The sequence below is a fragment of the Schistocerca nitens genome, chromosome 1 (assembly GCF_023898315.1).
Source record: "Schistocerca nitens isolate TAMUIC-IGC-003100 chromosome 1, iqSchNite1.1, whole genome shotgun sequence".
In the NCBI taxonomy this organism is placed as follows: Eukaryota; Metazoa; Arthropoda; class Insecta; order Orthoptera; family Acrididae; genus Schistocerca; species Schistocerca nitens.
In genome coordinates this window covers 472,986,493-473,002,855 of record NC_064614.1, presented here as the reverse complement: position 1 = coordinate 473,002,855, position 16,363 = coordinate 472,986,493, and the positions used below count along the sequence as shown (strand labels likewise).

At 41.1% G+C, this 16,363-nt stretch overlaps 1 protein-coding gene across 1 annotated transcript in view; it reads left to right on the top strand.

The window, feature by feature from the left end:
- Positions 1 to 16,363, top strand: part of LOC126251941 (aminopeptidase Ey-like) — a 243,344-nt gene that overhangs the window by 155,403 nt on the left and 71,578 nt on the right. The window contains exon 13 of the mRNA XM_049952705.1: positions 10,689 to 10,969. Within this exon, the coding sequence (XP_049808662.1) occupies positions 10,689 to 10,969 (281 nt within the window). The remainder of the gene's footprint in view (positions 1 to 10,688; positions 10,970 to 16,363) is intronic.

The window sequence follows — 16,363 nt, the reverse complement described above, 5'->3', positions numbered from 1 at the left end:
TCTGTTACCCATGGTTTCTTCGCAGCTACCTTCTTTGTACCTATGTTTTCCTTCCCAACTTCTGTGATGGCCCTTTTTAGAGATGTCCATTCCTCTTCAACTGTACTGCCTACTGCGCTATTCCTTATTGCTGTATCTATAGCGTTAGAGAACTTCAAACGTATCTCATCATTCCTTAGTACTTCCTTATCCCACTTCTTTGCGTATTGATTCTTCTTGACTAATGTCTTGAACTTCAGCCTACTCTTCATCACTACTATATTGTGATCTGAGTCTATATCTGCTCCTGGGTATGCCTTACAATCCAGTATCTGATTTCGGAATCTCTGTCTGACCATGATGTTGTTGTTGTTGTGGTCTTCAGTCCTGAGACTGGTTTGATGCAGCTCTCCATGCTACTGTATCCTGTGCAAGCCTCTTCATCTCCCAGTACCTACTGCAACCTACATCCTTCTGAATCTGCTTAGCGTATTCATCTCTTGGTCTCCCTCTACGATTTTTACCCTCCACACTGCCCTCCAACACTAAATTGGTGATCCCTTGATGCCTCAGAACATGTCCTACCAACCGATCCCTTCTTCTGGTCAAGTTGTGCCACAAACTTCTCTTCTCCCCAATCCTATTCAATACTTCCTCATTAGTTATGTGGTCTACCCATCTAATCTTCAGCATTCTTCTGTAGCACCACATTTTGAAAGCTTCTATTCTCTTCTTGTCCAAACTATTTGTCGTCCATGTTTCACTTCCATACATGGCTACACTCCATACAAATACTTTCAGAAATGACTTCCTGGCACTTAAATCTATACTCGATGTTAACAAATTTCTCTTCTTCAGAAACGCTTTCCTTGCCATTGCCAGTCTACATTTTATATCCTCTCTACTTCGACCACCATCAGTTATTTTGCTCCCCAAATAGCAAAACTCCTTTACTACTTTTGATGTAATCTACACTCCTGGAAATTGAAATAATAACACCGTGAATTCATTGTCCCAGAAAGGAGAAACTTTATTGACACATTCCTGGGGTCAGATACATCACATGATCACACTGACAGAACCACAGGCACATAGACACAGGCAACAGAGCATGCACAATGTCGGCACTAGTACAGTGTATATCCACCTTTCGCAGCAATGCAGGCTGCTATTCTCCCATGGAGACGATCGTAGAGATGCTGGATGTAGTCTTGTGGAACGGCTTGCCATGCCATTTCCACCTGGCACCTCAGTTGGACCAGCGTTCGTGCTGGACATGCAGACCGCGTGAGACGACGCTTCATCCAGTCCCAAACATGCTCAATGGGGGACAGATCCGGAGATCTTGCTGGCCAGGGTAGTTGACTTACACCTTCTAGAGCACGTTAGGTGGCACGGGATACATGCGGACGTGCATTGTCCTGTTGGAACAGCAAGTTCCCTTGCCGGTCTAGGAATGGTAGAACGATGGGTTCGATGACGGTTTGGATGTACCGTGCACTATTCAGTGTCCCCTCGATGATCACCAGTGGTGTACGGCCAGTGTAGGAGATCGCTCCCCACACCATGATGCCGGGTGTTGGCCCTGTGTGCCTCGGTCGTATGCAGTCCTGATTGTGGCGCTCACCTGCACAGCGCCAAACACGCATACGACCATCATTGGCACCAAGGCAGAAGTGACTCTCATCGCTGAAGACGACACGTCTCCATTCGTCCCTCCATTCACACCTGTCGCGACACCACTGGAGGCGGGCTGCACGATGTTGGGGCGTGAGCGGAAGACGGCCTAACGGTGTGCGGGACCGTAGCCCAGCTTCATGGAGACGGTTGCGAATGGTCCTCGCCGATACCCCAGGAGCAACAGTGTCCCTAATTTGCTGGGAAGTGGCGGTGCGGTCCCCTACGGCACTGCGTAGGATCCTACGGTCTTGGCGTGCATCCGTGCGTCGCTGCGGTCCGGTCCCAGGTCGACGGGCACGTGCACCTTCCGCCGACCACTGGCGACAACATCGATGTACTGTGGAGACCTCACACCCCACGTGTTGAGCAATTCGGCGGTACGTCCACCCGGCCTCCCGCATGCCCACTATACGCCCTCGCTCAAAGTCCGTCAACTGCACATACGGTTCACGTCCACGCTGTCGCGGCATGCTACCAGTGTTAAAGACTGCGATGGAGCTCCGTATGCCACGGCAAACTGGCTGACACTGACGGCGGCGGTGCACAAATGCTGCGCAGCTAGCGCCATTCGACGGCCAACACCGCGGTTCCTGGTGTGTCCGCTGTGCCGTGCGTGTGATCATTGCTTGTACAGCCCTCTCGCAGTGTCCAGAGCAAATATGGTGGGTCTGACACACCGGTGTCAATGTGTTCTTTTTTCCATTTCCAGGAGTGTAATTGAAATCTTCCCGTATCTCCCAGCCTTTTCCAAGTATACCTCCTCCTCTTGTGATTCTTGAACAGGGTATTCGCTATTACTAGCTGAAACTTGTTACAGATCTCAATTAGTCTTTCTCCTCTTTCATTCGTTGTCCCAAGCCATATTCTCCTGTAACCTTTTCTTCTACTCCTTGCCCTACAACGGCATTCCAGTCGCCCATGACTATTAGATTTTCGTCCCCCTTTACATACTTCATTACCCTTTCAATATCCTCGTACACTTTCTCTATCTGTTCATCTTCAGCTTGCGACGTCGGCATGTATACCTGAACTATCGTTGTCGGTATTGGTCTGCTGTCGATTCTGATTAGAACAACCCGGTCACTGAACTGTTCACAATAACACACCCTTTGCCCTACCTTCCTATTCATAACGAATCCTACACCTGTTATACCATTTTCTGCTGCTGATGATATTACCTGATACTCATCTGACCAGAAATCCTTGTCTTCCTTCCACTTCACTTCTCTGACCCCTACTATACCTAGATTGAGCCTTTGCATTTCCCTTTTCAGATTTTCTAGTTTCCCTACCACGTTCAAGCTTCTGACATTCCACGCCCCGACTCGTAGAACGTTATCCTTTCGTTGATTATTCAATCTTTTTCTCATGGTAACCTGCCCCTTGGCAGTCCCCTCCTGGAGATCTGAATGGGGTACTATTCTGGAATCTTTTGCCAATGGAGAGATCATCATGACACTTCTTGAATAACAGGCCACATGTCCTGTGGATACACGTTACGTGTCTTTAATGCAGTGGTTTTCATTGCCTTCTGCGTCCTCAGGTCGTTGATCATTGCTGATTCTTCCGCCTTTAGGGGCAATTTCCCACCCCTAGGACAAGAGAGTGCCCTGAATCTCTATCCGCTCCTCCGCCCTCTTTGACAAGGCCGTTGGCAGAATGAGGCTGACTTCTTATGCCGGAAGTCTTCGGCCACCAATGCTGATTATTTATCAAAATTTAGGCAGTGGCAGGGATCGAACCCGGGACCGAAGATGTTTTGATTATGAATCAAAGACACTACCCCTAGACCACGGGTTTTCATACAATCAGCAAAACACTATGCAGAAGATAAATGTGCCACTATCAAAAACAGAAGATGAAGACATTGAGAAAATGTATGAGGATATTGAACAGGTAATATGGTATGTAAAGCGAGATGAAAATCTAATAATTATGGTGCATTGGAATACATTCATAAGGGAAGGAGCAGAAGAAAATTTTATTGCAAAATATAGTCTTAGTATTACATGCGAGAGGAAAAAGACCAAATGATTTCTGCAATAAATTTCAGCTAGTAATAGTGAATACTCTGTTCAAGAATTTCTAAGATAGTTGAGGGAAGTGACAACCAAATATCTATTCAAGTTAGTAGTGCATAGAATGTATGAGACTGGCAGCATACCATCAGACTTTCAGAAAATTATCATCCACACAATTCCAAAGATAACAAGAGCAGGCAAGGGCAAGGACTATTCTTTCAACAGATTAACAGCTAAAACTTGCATCCAAGCACTTACAAGAATAATAAACAGAAGAATGGAAAAACCTGAGGAGCTATTATATAATGATCAGCTGGGTAACATCATGAGCAGACAGAGATTCTGACAGATAATAGAGTGTACATCCAGGAGCAGACGTACGTTCAGACTACAATTTGGTAATGATGCAGAGTAGACTGAAGTTTTAGAATTATCTGGAGGAATGAATGTGGAAGGAAATAGGGTGCTGAAGTACTGAGTTATGATAAAGACGCATTTGAAGTTCACTAAAGATGATGGTAAGGAATATCACAGTAGGCAGTTGAATTGAAGAGGGAGGACAGCTCTAAAAAGAGCAGTCATGCACTTTAGACAGACAAACATAGGTACAAGGAATGTAACTGTGAAGAAACCTTAGGTAACAGGAGAATTATTTCAACTGGTGGATGAAAGGAGGAAGTACAAAAATCTTCAGGGAAACATAGGACTACAGTAACATAAATCACGTAGGAAATACATAAATATCAAGTGCAAGCAAGCCAAGGAAAAATGGCTGCAGGAACAATGTGAAGAAACTGAAAAAGAAATGATAATTGGAACAATCGACTTTAGTATGCAGGAAAGTCAAAACAACCTTCCGTAAAATTAAAAGCAATGTTGGTACCATTAAGAGTACAATGAGAATTCCACTGTTACATGCAGAGGAGAGAGCAGATCAGTAGGAGGAGAACACTGGCAGTGGAAGGGGGGGGGGGGGGGACAATTGTCTGATGATGTGATAGAGGAAGAAATCGGAATTGTTATGAAAGATTTAGATTCAGAGTTTAAAAGAGCCCAGGAAGAGTTGTGATCAAATAAGGAAGAAGGGATAGAAAATATTCCATCAGAATTTATAAGATAGTTGGGGGAAGTGAAAATCAAATATCTATTCAGGTTAGTGTATAGAATGTATGAGACTGGCAGCATACCATCAGACTTTCAGAAAATTTTCACCCACACAGTTCAAAAATGGTTCAAATGGCTCTGAGCACTATGGGACTCAACTGCTGTGGTCATCAGTCCCCTAGAACTTAGAACTACTTAAACCTAACTAACCTAAGGACATCACACACATCCATGCCCGAGGCAGGATTCGAACCTGCGACCGTAGCAGTCGCACGGCCACACAGTTCCAAATATAACAAGAGCAGGTAAGGGCAAGGACTATTGTTTCAACAGATTAACAGCTAAAACTTGCATCCAAGTCACTTACAAGAATAATAAACAGAAGAATGGAAAAAGAACTGAGGAGCCATTATATAATGATCAGTTTGGCTTTAGGAAACATAAAGGTACCAGTTGTGCTTGCAATGGAAGTGAGACTGAAGAAAAATCAAGACATGTTCATAGGATTTGTTGACCTGAAAAAAGTGTTCAACAATGCAAAATGGTGCATGATGTTCACAACTGAGGAAGTTGAGAAAAATGGAGTAAGCTACAGGGAAAGATGTAATATGCAATGCTTGGAAGAATCAAGAGATAACAATAAGACTGGAAGACCAAGAATGAAGTACTCATGTTAAAACTGCTATAAGACAGGGGTACAGTCTTTCACACCTTCTGTTCACTCTATGCATTGAAGAAGCAATGACAGAAACAGAAGAAAACTTCAGGAGTGGGATCCAAGGTGAGATGACATTGCTATCCTAAATTAAGATGAATAAAAATTACAAGATCTGTTGAATGAAATGAAGAGTCTAATGAGTACAGAATTTGGGTTGAGAGTTAACTGAATCAGAAGACGATCATAAGACTAGTGATTCAAAGAAGAACAAAGTTATACAGAAAGAATTGAGGTTTAGGGGCTTCTGAATTTAATTTATCAACACACTTCAAGAAACATTTCACAATTGTAAACAAATTAATCAAGTATTCACTATTTTCTATCTACATTTAAACCATTCCAAGAAATTTAATCTTATTTAACTTTCTCCAGTAGCAGTTGTCAATTATGGTCATGAATATAAAGCAAAAAGCAATATGCCAATGCAAAAATACTTACCTGTTTAATTACTTAAAAAATAAGGTTTTATTGCTTTGAAATACATGAATAGTGTAAGATTACAGTCAACAAAGCATTAAATGGACAAATTATCATTACAATTAGTATTTTAATAACAGGTGGAACACAGGAAACTTATAACAGTAAACCAAAGTTTAGATATTTGAATGGTGCAATAGTCATAATGCAATCAGTACACTCAGTATTTTAAAGAGACATCAAAATATACGATTTTTCAGTTAACTGTGTATGGTGATATTATAAGCGTAAGTAAAAATCACATTTGAGCATCTCTGTATCACTGTTCTTATGTTTTCTTTGCCATTTATTGATCACTGGTGATGGAGGGTGTTTTACTTATTCTGTTTTATGTGTATGCTCCCATGTGTTATTGTAAAGTGTTTCACATACTGTTTCTTTTGTCAGTGAATAAATTTTTTGAAACTAATATTCCTTGTTTGCAAACATGACTCTGCAACCAGTTTTTTAGTTTCAAATTAGGATAAATTATGAATTGTATAGTTTATATTTTTCTTCCTCTTCAGTTTTGCAGTAGTACTTTCCTTTTCTTGTTCAATCCTTATTCATATAATGTTCATCTATTTTATGCAAGGTTTGCTCCAATCATTCATTTATTATCATGTTCTGTTGGTCCTATGGCAGGGTAGCGTCACCTGAAAATGTGGTAGTGTACAGTACTCTAATCATATGTCATAACTTCTTCTGTGAACCATCATCACTCATCATTAATGCATGATCATACCATACTAGTATTTGTGAATGTCGCTCAATAATCTATTGTCAGTGGCAACCTATTCCTCTGTGACTTCTTCCATCTCCACAAGTTGTATTATTGTGGTGGGCTGGAGAGCACACCTAATCTGCCATCCGGAATCCCTGTTTTTTGGAATACACTACTGAGGTGTTCCAGCTCATGGGACAGTCTCTCTGTGTTTGAGCCACTGCCTTTATACCATACACTGGTGCACTGTTGGGGAAAATGGGACACATATTGAAGAAGCACATAGTAAAAACTTTCTTTACCCACCCAGTAAAACATGAGCATTATTGGGAAGCATCAGAGATGATCTCAGTTTGTGGAAAGTTTGTGAATACTAGCTTCTGTGTCATTGTGGAAGACATATATTGGACAGATAGTGCACACTGTTGAAAATCACTGCTTAGAACACCAGAGGCACACTCAACTAATGTATTGCAACAAGTCAGTGGTTACAGAGCACTGTTTGTCTGAGAATCATGTTATGGAGTATGAACGTACCAGGATCTGGGCCCAACTTCCACATACTTAGAGAGGACATAGAAACTTGCAGCAGGGACAATTTCATTAGCTGAGATCGTGGCTATAATCTTAGCAAGGCTTGGGAATCAGCACTGAGTTTAATTAAGAAGACACTCAGCAAACAATACGATCTGGTGACCAGAGTGGTCAAAGCACTCAGCTCACTGCTACTAGACACTGATGTTAACATCTGCATGATTGCTGATGCATGACCACAGCCACAGATAGCAGAGGGAATGGTTCGCAGGGTTGTGTGAGGATATAAGTTGTTCATGCACTCTCAGGAGCTCAGTTCATCAGTGCAAAAATGGCTCTGAGCACTATGGGACTTAACATCTGTGGTCATCAGTCCCCTAGAACTTAGAACTACTTAAACCTAACTAACCTAAGGACATCACACACATCCATGCCCGAGGCAGGATTTGAACCTGCGACCGTAGCAGTCCCACAGTTCCGGACTGAGCGCCTGAACCGCTAAATCACCGCGGCCGGCTCATCAGTGCACCTGCTGGTGGTGGCATGTTTGATCACCAAAATAACTATGAACCAGCAGTACATGTGTGGATTGTTCTATTAACAAATATACCAGGAGAAACTGCAGAATCACATCATATACCTGTACGGGGAGGAAATGAATCGCAGCATGAAGAAATTCAACAAACTGCACCACTGAAGATGCCGTTTGTGAGTGCTCTTGAATTTCTGAAGAGTGTTGTGCCAACTTGTTGTGCCAAACTTTGCTAAGGTCATGCATCACATCGCTTCTGCAGCAGCTAGGAATGTTAAGAAGTGGGCCAGCCTTTCCTTGATACATGAGAGGGTGCAGTTCACCTGCTAAAGCCTTGAGTATAACTCCCAAGAACTAGTCACATTAATTCCTAATCACATTAATTCCTTGATCTGGGACTGTATGGATGGTGTTACCTAAGTGGCAGTTGATTCCATGTCTAGGAAGGTCATAGAACATCAAATATCAAAATTCTCTCACCTCTGAGACAAAGTAGATTCCATGCAAAATGATCATCAATCTGACTGACATGGAGCTGAGTGACAATGTGGTTTCAGTCCTGGATAAGGTACATAACTTTGCCCCAACCCTAAGTTCACACCAGTCATGGACATCTTCAGTGCAGTTGAACATGTTGTAGTGTAACTACCACCTGAAGCAGCTGAAGAAGTACATTGTGAACCTGCTGTGCTCTGATTAGAATTAAACCTACAAAGACAGATGTTACCATCAGAGAGATGGTAGCTGTTTGGGATCTGAGAGTGTGTCCTGAAATTGTTGTCTTACCTGCTGATAAAGGCAATGCTACTGTTGTTCTTTCCCACAATAACTACATTGAGAAGATGCAGGGCCTGCTAGATGATGACTCCTATAGGAAGATCAATGTTGACCTCACTAAGAAGGTGAAGAAAAGGTGATGGCTCTTCTCAAGGATGTGGATTTACCAGAGGGGGTCACCAAGAAACTGTTACAAGGACCTGTATAGCCAAAATTTTATGGACTCCCTGAAATCCAGAAAGATGGGGTGCCATTGCACCACATTGTCAGCAACATCATTGCACCTACCTATTTGCTGGCAAGATACCTAATGGGAATACTAAGCTCTTATATGAGTAAGTGCCCTCGTCACATGAGTAATTCTGTGGATTTTATAAAATGCATCAATAGCTTCAGGATAAAAGACTCAGATATCCTGGCAAGTTCTGACATCATTTCGGTATCCAACAGTGTGCCCCCCCCCCCGCCCACCCCCCACCCGCCTACAAAAATCACTAGAACTTATTGTTCAGAAATTTGATGAGAAGGCCACCAACCTTTTCAGGCTTGTCCTGACCTCCATGTATTATCTGTACAATGGAAAATACAAATCATGCCTGTGATTATGAATTTTTATATGGAGTATTTTGACAAGGAAGCTCTGGCATCATCCAAATGGAAATCCACATGTTTTTTTCGTTATGTGGATGACGCCTCCTTCATCTGGCCCCATGGAAGGGACAAACTCCTTGACTTCCTTACACATTTGAGCGCCTACAGCCTAACATCAAATTTGCTATGGAGACCAAAGCAGAAGGAAGATTGCCATTCCTGGATATCATGCTCAAGAGGAGAGCTGATAGTAGCCTCGGCCCTGGTGTGTATCAGGAGAAAACACACACTGACCTTTATTTGCATGTGGACAACTGCCACCACCTTTCACAGAGGAATGGGGTACTAAAAACAGTAGAATACAGGGCACACGTCATCTCAGACACAGAAAGTCTGCCTCAGGAGCTGGAAAGCCTCAGAACTGTATTCCAAGAAAAAGGGTATCCAGAATGACAGGTTAGGCATGGTCTCCACCCCACCACAACAGTAAAACCTGTGGAAATGGAAGAAGTCATGGAGGAAGAGGCAGCCACTGCCTGTATGTATACACTGGTACACTATCAGAAAAAACTGGATGCGTACTCAAGAAGCACCAAGTAAAAACAATCTTTTACCCACCAAATAAAACACAGACATTATTAAGAACTGTCAAATATGATCATGGTGTATGGAAGACCAGTGTATATCAGATTATGCATCAGTGTGGAAAGACGTATACTGGACAGACAGTGTGTACTATCAAAGATCATTGCCAGCAACATCAGAGGAAGACTCACCTAATGTATCCCAAGTCAGCAGTCACAGAGCACTGTTTGTGTGAGAATCATGTGATGGTGTATGAACGTACCAGTATTTTGGCACACACTTCCAAATACTGGGACAGCATCACTAGAGAGGCCATGGAAATTTACACAAGGGGCAATCTCATCAACTGAGATTGCTGCTATAATCTTAGCAAGGTTTAGGAACCAGCACTGAGTTTAATTAACAAGACTCTCAGCAAACAAAATGATATGGCAACCAAGCAAACAGAGTACATATCAACACTAGTGTCTCTATGACCACTGACTCAAGAAAGTGGGCACAGACCACTGAGAAAATGGCTCACTGTGAGAGGGGATATAAGTTGGTCATGCACACTACGGAGCTCATTTCAACAGTGCACCTGTCAGTGGTGACACGTCTCATCGCCAAAAATTGTGCCCTTTGGACACTATGAACCAGCAGTACACCTATGGCACGGTCAATGAATTATTTTATTATTCATTCTTAGTCATTTTATGTTAGTTATTTGGGATTTTGTAGACCATCTTCCAGTTTACCTCCTAGAAAAAACTCTACAAATCACCACTGCATTCATAATAGCTAACCTCACACTATAGAGAGGCACACAACAGGAAACTCTTACTATTCCAAATACTCTGCAATACAAAGCTGTTAATCACAGTTTCTATCACTTGCAACTGTTGTCACTTTTTCGTATCTCTATTGAGCCCCATAATAAATAATTTAGAAAGATAGAAGTTTGAAATGAATCACCGTTTTATTTTATTTTGTTTTATCAATTTACAGGTCTGTTTGTTGTAAACTATGATCCAACCAATTGGGGACTCATCACGCAAAATCTACATGCCAATAAGTCTTCGCAGAGGCTATCTGAAATAACACATGCCAAGTTAATAACTGATGCATTCCTTCTCGCAAATGCAGGAGAATTGACGTTTAGTGTGCCATTAAATATGAGCCTCACATTAACAGATGAGACAGATTTCCCTCCATGGTATGCCTTTAAAGAGTTCTTTTGGGATATATATTACAAATTGGAGCACACAAGGACAATAAACCTGTTTGTGGTAAGCAGATATGAGCGGCAGTTATTTTCTTACTATTGCTGTTTTACTTATATTACCTTCTTGCCTGCTTAGCAATGATAAATAAGAACTTTACCAATAGCAGAACCACTTTCAACAATGAAAGTCTTCATATAAGTACCTTTTCTGTGTGTGTGTCTATGAATGCCAGTATATAAAAGTGAGGTGATGTTTCTGTTTACATGTGCTTTAGTCAATCGAGGTTAAAGTAGTGAAAAAATGCTCTGAAATCTTGAATAAACATATTTAATATGTCTACTTCACATATTATACTAACTGCTGCTTGACTGCTGCTTATTTCTTTAAGATCACTATTAACACTGAAAAAATGAATGCAAAGTACAATGCAGAATCTTCAAGTTTGAGTGCAAGGCAGTGCTCTATTTGGAGGGCATCATAATTGAAACAGTTTTGTAACTGTGACATGTGCTTTCATATGATTTATTTCGGTTCATGTGAATATTTTTTTTATATTATTATTATTATTTTTTACTCATCAGTGTTACTATTCAGGGTTAAATTTATAAACATATTGGTGCCCTTTGTACCCCTCTGGTCAGCATCACCACACATTCCACAATCAGGGTAAACACACCACCATATGGATTGATAGAATACATGTAAATAAATAAATAAAACAATTAAAACTTCTTCCAGATTCATTTGTTGAGTATTCAAAACAGCAAGACATTGCACAAGACAATAGAAACCACTGAATGAAAGACACATAATGTGTGTCTGCAGGAAATGTGGTTTGTAACTGAAAAAGTGTCATGATTATGTCTGCATTGGCATTGGCTTTCCAGGAGGGGGCTACTAGGTGGAGGTAATCATAAGAAAATGATTAGAAAATCAACATAAGGATAACATTCTGTCTAGTGGATGTGGGATGTCAGAAGTCTGAGTGTAGCAGGAAAACCAGAAAATCTGGAATGGGAAATGCAAAAACAGTATACAGATTTGATAGGAGTTAGTGATGTGAAATGGAAAGGTAATAAGGATCTGGTCAGACAAATATAGAGTAATATTAAGAGCAGCAGGGAATGCTATAACAGGAGTATGCTTTGTTATGAATGGGAATGTAGGACAAAGAGTGAGTTTCTGTGAGCAGTTTAGTGATTGAGTTATTCTCACCAGAAACAACATCAATCCAATGCCAGAAAATGAAGTGATGGGTGCATGTTGTATGAGGGCAATGAGTGGATGGTTCAGTACATAAAGGGAGATGAAAATCTAACAGTCACTAAGAACTGGAACACCATAGCAGGAAAAATAATATAAGACATAATCATGGGAGAAAATTAGCCTCCGAATAGGAATAACAGAAGAGAGATTCCTCACTTCTGCAATAAATTTCAGATAGTTATAGCAAAAACACTGTTCAAGCATCACCAGAATAGCAAATATAACACGAGGAGTAGATACTTCTGAAAAAGACCTGGAGAAACAATAAGCTTCAGCTGGATAAAATCACAGAGAGAAAAGATTTTGAAAGCAGATAAAAGCGTTTAAGGCATACTTAGGAGCAGATACAGACTCACATTTCAGTTTGGAGATGATTGGCTGATGTTTAAGTGAGGTGTTTGGAATTCCCTGAGGCTGTAGGTACAGTGGTGACGAGTAAGTAGTTCAGTTGAAGAGAAGTTGATGTCCATGAATTACAGTCAGTTAGAGAAGCTATGGGGCCAATATAAATACTAGAAGTTAACTATGGAAATAACACCACTGTTCTAGCCACAGGTGGGACACTCAGTCTATGTCATCTTCAGCAAATGATGTCACTGAAATGTGGTACGGAGGGGAGTAGCGTGTGCACACTCCTTTCCCAATTGTTGTTGGATTAACAGATCTGGTGCTGCTACTGCTCAGTCAAATATCTCTTCAACTGGCATCATGAGGCTGAATGCACCCCATTCCAGTTCTTACAGAAGAGAAAATCCCTGGCGTACCAGTAATCAGAAATGAATGCTGTCCAATAAGCTACACAGGTGGACAACTGTGGGAAAGGCTTAGGTAAAAGAAGACATAACTTGACTGATAATGAAAGAAGGAAATATAAAAAAGTTCACGTCTCCAAGCTGTGTACTGTTCATGTTTATTGTTGTTGTGGCCTTCAGTCCTGAGACTGGTTGGATGCAGCTCTCCATGTTACTCTATCCTGTGCAAGCTTCTTCATCTCCCAGTACCTACTGCAACCTACATTCTTCTGAATCTCTTGGTCTCCCTCTATGATTTTTACCCTACACACTGCCCTCAGATACTAAATTGGTGATCCCTTGATGCCTCAGAACATGTCCTACCAACCGATCCCTTCTTCTAGTCAAATTGTGCCACAAATTTCTCTTCTCCCCAATTCTATTCAATACCTCCTCATTAGTTATATGATCTACCCATCTAATCTTCAGCATTCTTCTGTAGCACCACATTTTGAAAGCTTCTATTCTCTTCTTGTCCAAACTATTTATCATCCATGTTTCACTTCCATACATGGCTACACTCCATACAAATACTTTCAGAAATGACCTCCTGACACTTAAATCTATACTCGATGTTAACAAATTTATCTTCTTCAGAAACGCTATCCTTGCCATTGCCAGTCTACATTTTATATTTTCTCTACTTCAACCATCATCAGTTATTTTGCTCCCCAAATATCAAACTTCCTTTACTACTTTAAGTGTCTCATTTCCTAATCTAATTCTCTCAGCATCACCCGACTTAATTTGACTACATTCCTTTATCCTCGTTTTGCTTGTGTTGATGTTCATCTTATATCATCCTTTCAAGACACTGTCCATTCCATTCAACTGCACTTCCAAGCCCTTTGCTGTCTCTGACACAATTACAATGCCATCGGTGAACCTCAAAGTTTTTATTTCTTCTCCGTGGATTTTAATACCTACTCCAAGTTTTTCTTTTGTTTCCGTTATTGCTTGCTCAATATACAGATTGAATAACATCGGAGAGAGGCTACAACCCTGTCTCACTCCCTTCCCAACCACTGCTTCCCTTTCATGCCCCTCGACTCTTATAACTGCCATCTGCTTTCTGTACAAATTGTAAATAGCCTTCGCTCCCTGTATTTTACCCCTACCACCTTCAGAATTTGAAAGAGAGTATTCCAGTCAATATTGTCAAAAGCTTTCTCTAGGTCTACAAATGCCAGAAACATAGGTTAGCCTTTCCTTAACCTATCTTCTAAGATAAGTCGTAGGGTCAGTATCGCCTCACGTGTTCAAATATTTCTGCAGAATCCAAACTGATCTTCCCCGAGGTTGGCTTCTACCAGTTTTTCCATTCGTCTGTAAAGAATTCGTGTTAGTATTTTGCAGCTGTGTCTTATTAAACTGATAGTTCGCAGTATCATATCTCCCATTTCATCTTCATCTACATCCTCTTCCATTTCCATAATATTGTCCTCAAGTACATCGCCCTTGTATGGACTCTGTATGTACTCCTTCCACTTTTCTGCTTTCCCTTATTTGCTGAGAACTGGGTTTCCATCTGAGCTCTTGACATTCATACAGGTGGTTCTCTTTTTCTCCAAAGGTCTCTTTAATTCTCCTTACCCCTAGTGAGATAAGCCTCTACATCCTTACATTTGTCCTCTAGCCATCCCTGCTTAGCCATTTTGCACTTCCTGTTGATCTCATTTTTGAGACGTTTGTATTCCTTTTTGCCTGCTTCATTTATTGTATTTTTGTATTTTCTCCTTTCATCAATTAAATTCAATATTTCTTCTGTTACCCAAGGATTTCTACTAGCCCTCATCTTTTTACCTACTTGATCCTCTGCTGCCTTCACTACTTCATCCCTCAAAGCTACCCATTCTTCTTCTACTGTATTTCTTTCCCCCATTCCTGTCAATTGTTCCTTTATGCTCTCCTTGAAACTCTGTACGAACTCTGGTTTAGTCAGTTTATCCAGGTCCCATCTTCTTAAATTCCCACCTTTTTGCAGTTTTTTTCAGTTTTAATCTACAGTTCATAACCAATAGATTGTGGTCAGAGTCCACATCTGCCCCTGGAAATGTCTTACAATTTAAAACCTGGTTCCTAAGTCTCTGTCTTACCATTATATAATCTATTTGATACCTTCTAGTATCTCCAGGATTCTTCCATGTATACAACCTTCTTTTATGATTCTTGAACCAAGTGTTAGCTATGATTAAGTTATGCTCTGTGCAAAATTCTACAAAACGGCTTCCTCTTTCATTTCTTACCCCCAATCCATATTCACCGACTATGTTTCCTTCTCTCCATTTTCCTACTCTTGAATTACAGTCACCTATGACTATTAAATTTTTGTCTCCCTTCATTACATGAATAATTTCTTTTATCTCATCATACATTTCATCAATTTCTTCATCATCTGCAGAGCTAGTTGGCATATAAACTTGTACTACTGTAGTAGGCATGGGCTTCGTGTCTATCTTGGCCATAATAATGCGTACACTATGCTGTTTGTAGTAGCTTACCCATGTTCCTACTTTTTTATTCATTATTAAAGCTACTCCTGCAGTACCCCTATTTGATTTTGTATTTATAACCCTGCACTCACCTGACCAAAAGTCTTGTTCCTCCTACCACCGAACTTCACTAATTCCCACTATATCTAACTTTAACCTATCCATTTCCCTTTTTAAATTTTCTAACCTACCTGCCCAATTAAGGCATCTGACATTCCACGCTCCGATCCGTAGAACGCCAGTTTTCTTTCTCCTGATAGACGTACTCTTGAGTAGTCCCCGCCCGGAGATCTGAATGGGGGACTATTTTACCTCCGGAATTTTTTACCCAAGGGGATGCCATCATCATTTGACCATACAGTAAAGCTGCATGCCCTTGGGAAAAATTACAGCTGTAGTTTCCCCTTGCTTTCAGCCATTTGTAGTACCAGCACAACAAGGCCATTTTGGTTAGCGTTACAAGGTCAGATCAGTCAATCATCCAGACTGTAGCAGCTGCCACTACTTAAAAGGCTGCTGCCCCTCTTCAGGAACCACACATTTGTCTGGCCTCTCAACAGATACCCCTCCATTTGGATGCACCTACAGTATGGCTATCTGTATCGCTGAGTGGGGGGGAAGGGGGCGGGGGGGTCATATGGGAAGATCTGTTAGATTACATCATTATCAGACAGAGATTCAGAAATAAGATACTGGTTAGTAAGGCATACCCAGGAGCAGATATAGACACAGATCACAATGTAGTACTGAGAAGAGTAGCATGAAGTTTAAGAGATTAGCCAAGAAGAATCATACTCAAAGAAGTGGTATACTGAAGTACAATGGAATGATGAGGTATCCTTGGAGTTCTCTAAGGCTATAGATACAGCAATAAGGAATAACTCAGTAGGCAGTATAGTTTAAGAGGA